General features: G+C 36.4%; 1 protein-coding gene across 1 annotated transcript; it reads right to left on the bottom strand.

Annotated features, from left to right (window-relative positions):
• Positions 1159-4413, bottom strand: LOC107642974 (hydroxymethylglutaryl-CoA synthase). Its single transcript, XM_016346501.2, has 11 exons — positions 4125-4413; positions 3927-4059; positions 3700-3843; positions 3456-3614; positions 3176-3249; positions 2984-3059; positions 2800-2855; positions 2621-2708; positions 2307-2447; positions 1857-2006; positions 1159-1715 (listed from the first exon to the last, which is right to left on the bottom strand). The coding sequence occupies exons 1-11, from the start codon at positions 4292-4294 to the stop codon at positions 1503-1505; spliced, it is 1404 nt and encodes a 467-aa protein (XP_016201987.1). The 5' UTR covers positions 4295-4413; the 3' UTR covers positions 1159-1502.

The raw sequence follows: 4542 nt of genomic DNA, 5'->3' as shown, positions 1-4542 counted from the left end.
AACAAAAAAAAAAAAAAAACACCAGCCTTAGGTTTAACTATAAATACCCATAGGTGAAGTCTAAAATCAAGTTACACATTTTAGTTATACACCATTACACCTATTGACTTTTGTATTTGAGTCCTTGCATGGCTATTTCCGTACATTGCTCAAGGACTTCAAGTCACTCCCGTTTCAGACCCAATTACCTTCACACTAGCCCAAGATAAAACTTAAAAACAACGACTAAACCATAATTAACGGCAAGTTTAAGCTATATACTATAGAGGAACAATTCTTTTGCTCTTGGAATATAATAGAGTTAAGAATATATATACAAATAGGTCCCTAAAAAATTGTGTCAGACTGTTTTCGTTCCAAAATTTTTTTTATTACATTAAGATCTTTAAAATTTATAAAATTAAGACATATAAGTCATTTTATCACACTTTTGAGGATTTATTTGTGCAAATGAAACCAACATATTTGACTAAAGTAGAAATTTATATGTCTTATTTTTATAAAGTTAAAATAAAGTTCAAGGAATGTCCTATTTCGTATTCATTCGACCGAGAAGTCATACAAAGAAAGGTTCTTTCATGCAATGCATAACGGGCGGGCCTCCTATGGATTCCTCCAACTCAATCTTTCTTATGTAATTTTCCAACCTTCACTTCCTCTGCTTACTTATTTTAAATAAGAGAGATAGGAGCGAGCAAGGAGAGCTAGAGTAAAGAGCCTTGCCGCCCAATCCTTCCCAACTCTGGCCGCCTGTAGCTAATTCCGAATCTCAATGCAATAAAAAATTTTTGTAGGCGAAAACATCCGACCTATTTGAGTATATACTCTAGAATTAGTTATTCACATCGTTACTCGTTTCCGCACCTCTCTTGATGCTGTTCTTTCTCACTGGTTCTTGCTATTCTCTTTGATTTTTGCTCTTGTTTAAGCCCTCTTAATCTGCCACATGATCAGCTCTATCGTTAACATTGCCTCCTTATAAGAACATGCACCAGAGACATTAATCACTGCTGCAAATAGCTTCTTTGGTTCTCACACATTTCCTGCTTTCAATTGAGATGCACAACTGGATTTCGTTTTTTCTTTTTCTTTCTTCCCGTGTTTCAGCTTTCAATATATATCAATGTATTAATCAGTTTATATTCAGGAGTACCTTCATAACTAATTAATTATAGGAATACAATAACGACGAAGAGTTTTGTTAACTTACATATATGTTCATTATTTTGAATTCATAAAAATCAGAATACTCTGTCTCACTAAACTTTAAATAACCAAAGAGAGGGAGGAAAAAAATATGGAAACAGATAGAATTATTAAACTTTATGGTAACTACACATCTAAAACGGATACAACGATTGAACTGACAAGACTCAACGTTTGTCACGACAGGAACCATTTACCTTACAAAAGTAATGCAAACAATGACAATACCCCTTCTTTTGTTCTAACCGATGTTAGCTTTCTCCATTTAGTGCAAAGGCCTTTTTATGTGTTCAATATCAATGACCATTGGCAATGACGCCGTTCGATGCGGGAGCAAAACCATTTTCAATAGCTTTCTTTGCATAGAATCTGCGATACATGGAATCCACTTCAGTGAGATAGAATGTCCCTGGAGATAATAGGCTTGTGTCCTTGCTTGTGACATACTCCTTAGCACCATATCTATGTTCATTTAGCTTCAGAGTTTCCACGAATTTCTCTGGAAGAAACTGCGTAAAAAGAAACAATAAATAAATAACAAACATGTACTCCTTGGTTGTAAATTCAATTGCATAGCATAGCGTGACAAGCAAGAGAAGAAAGTAGAACTGTTTTAACTTCAACCCCACTAAATGTTTCTGGGTCCTTACCTCATGCCTTGACTTCAATTTTCCAGCAACATCCATTACTTCAGCAATGTTTGATAAGCTAAATGGATGCTGAGCATCACGTAATTGCAAAGAAAACATTGTGGCGGTTAGGCCACTCCCATAGGAAAATAATATCACCCTCTTACCAGCCTGAAAATTATGAAGTTTAATTGGTCAGTAAGTTTTGAGCAATGTTAGTATCTATCTCTTTCTCTAAACCATTTTCTTTTATTTATAACCGATCTCCCCATTCATGAAATTCTTTGACTTTTTAAGAAGGTAATGGTGGCTTAGACTACAATCATTCTACTCTTAATTATTTTTATTATTTACAAAACAATTTTTCAGCTTTATTCGCCCTGCGGATCTTCAACTAGTTTATTAGAGAGCATAAGACATTGTAGTAAGGAAGTATATATTTGACTGAGAGAGGTTAGAATATTCGCTCACCAACACGCTATATCTGTTATGAATAAGGGATGCAAATGCTGCATATATAGATGCGGTGTACATGTTGCCAACTTCCTTTGGTATCAAAGTAGTTGGTTGCACCTTGGCATCAAATAGAGGCTTTGCAACTTGCTGGGAAGCCTGCAAGTTAATGATAAATGCTCTCATCAGCGAAAATTTTCGATTCGATAAATGTAATTCACATATTGGCTATCCTATATATTCAAACACAAGGCAAAATCTACCAGGAAAAGTAATTATGAATTGATTGAAACTTAAAATGAGACTACTGTTTCTTAGAAATAGACTCGTACCTTTTCGAGATCCCGGCTTTGGTAGCTCTCATCACCGGATAAATTTGCAAAAGGTTCCAGTTTTTGCTGGGCAGCTTCATCCACAGAACTGCAGTCATATTCAAATTCAAATTCAGAACACTCGTAGATTAAGGGAAAGGAAATGAAATAAGCCTTTTTAGGGGACAGAGAAAGGAAACCTTGGATCCTTTATGAAGTCATCAAACAACAAACGAGCAAAACTTTTCTGTACAAGCTGCAAAAGAGCAAAGTTTTAATAAGGAAAAGTGTCAAGGACAGGTATCAAATAGATTGCGCAGATATACCAATGCAATACAGAAAGAAAGCCAACATAAGAAACAAATGGTTGGATGTCTAAGCTACCTTGTTATAAGGTGAGTGAAATACAAAGTATTCAGCATCGGAAAGAGAAAATGGCTTCCCATTGAGCTTCTCATATCTGAAGATAAATAGAGTTAGGTGATTGCTAGTTACTAATATTTTGATAACAGAATTGCAAATACTGTGCATAGAAAATCAAGAGACCACTAGAAATAGAATTAGTTAGACACTTACTTGTGACTGAGTTGTTTATAGCATGAATCAAGAGCCATAAGGTAGCAAGTTTGAGAAAGTTTTCCATCAACAACCTACAAGAGAAATTATTAAGAGTATTATTGCAATGGATATCCTTAGATGCTCAGTCAAATGACATATCTAGACACTAATGAGTTTTTAAGGATAATCTAATTATCACAATAATAAGAAACAAAGTGAAATTATCTATCAAGTTACATGATCCCAAAGGTAAAATCTTGTGACAGAAAATGAAAAAGAGTACAGTCAAAAAGCTTACTGGATATTCACTAGCAAGATTAGGCTTGTAAAAATCATAAGCATGAGACATGTGGCTTGCCCTCAATTTGCTTTCAAATGCAATGGGAGCATCAGGACCAACAAGCATGGCAATAGCAGCAGCTCCTCCAGTAGGCCGAGCAGGTCCTTCGGCATAGACCTGAAAAACAGAAACAACCATTTCAGATGTCAGAGAAAAACCCCCAACAATATAACATGTATGTTTGACTAGGAAATGATCTTACAGCACTGTCAGTGCAGACAACAAGTCCATAGCGTCCATCCCACGAATTGCTCTCCACCCAGTTGACACAATTGAACAAGGCAGCAGTTCCTCCATAGCATGCGTTACTTGAATCAACCCCTTCTATGTCAGTATTTCCATGTTTCTATTCATTTCAAACAATTAATTGATTATTGCACAGGATGAGAATAAATAAGATATTGATGTGGTTAGAGAGTGAAAGAATACCTCAAAAATCTGCATAAGAAAAGTCTTGATGGATTTGCTCTTGTCTATGACGGTCTCACTGCCAACTTCGAGGCGCCCAATTTGTTTAGGATCAATCCCATACTTGTCAAGAAGAGAAGTAACAACTGTCAAACTGAACGAAGATGCAATAGTTAGAGAGAGTGAGAGTTGTTGAGCATCTAAAATCTGAAATAGTACCTCATGGAGATGACATCTTCAACCTCGGTGCAGAATGCCATGCAATCTTGACCAAGTCCAATGGTGTATTTGCCTTTACTGGCACCATCATGAGCCTCCAACGCTTCCTGTTGAACGCAGGTGGGAGGGAAGTAGATGTCCATGGCGAGAATGCCCACATTCTTAGCCATCTCTGCTCAACGGATCCAAAGAGAGAGAGAGAGAGAGAGAGAGAGAGTGAGAGAGTGATGAGGTGTGAAGAGTGTTGGATGTCACATGTGAGTAAATGCTGCTGACTCATATATTTATAGAGGGAATCAGGAACACAACCAACCACCAACTCACAAACTCAAACTCCAACTCCACCTCCAATTGCTTACTTTTCTGAAAATGAAAAAATAAAAATAAAAAATGCATATTTCGTGTGCTCAACTGTGCG

This window comes from Arachis ipaensis, chromosome B05 (genome assembly GCF_000816755.2).
Source record: "Arachis ipaensis cultivar K30076 chromosome B05, Araip1.1, whole genome shotgun sequence".
In the NCBI taxonomy this organism is placed as follows: domain Eukaryota; kingdom Viridiplantae; phylum Streptophyta; class Magnoliopsida; order Fabales; family Fabaceae; genus Arachis; species Arachis ipaensis.
This window is presented reverse-complemented; position numbering and strand designations above follow the sequence as displayed.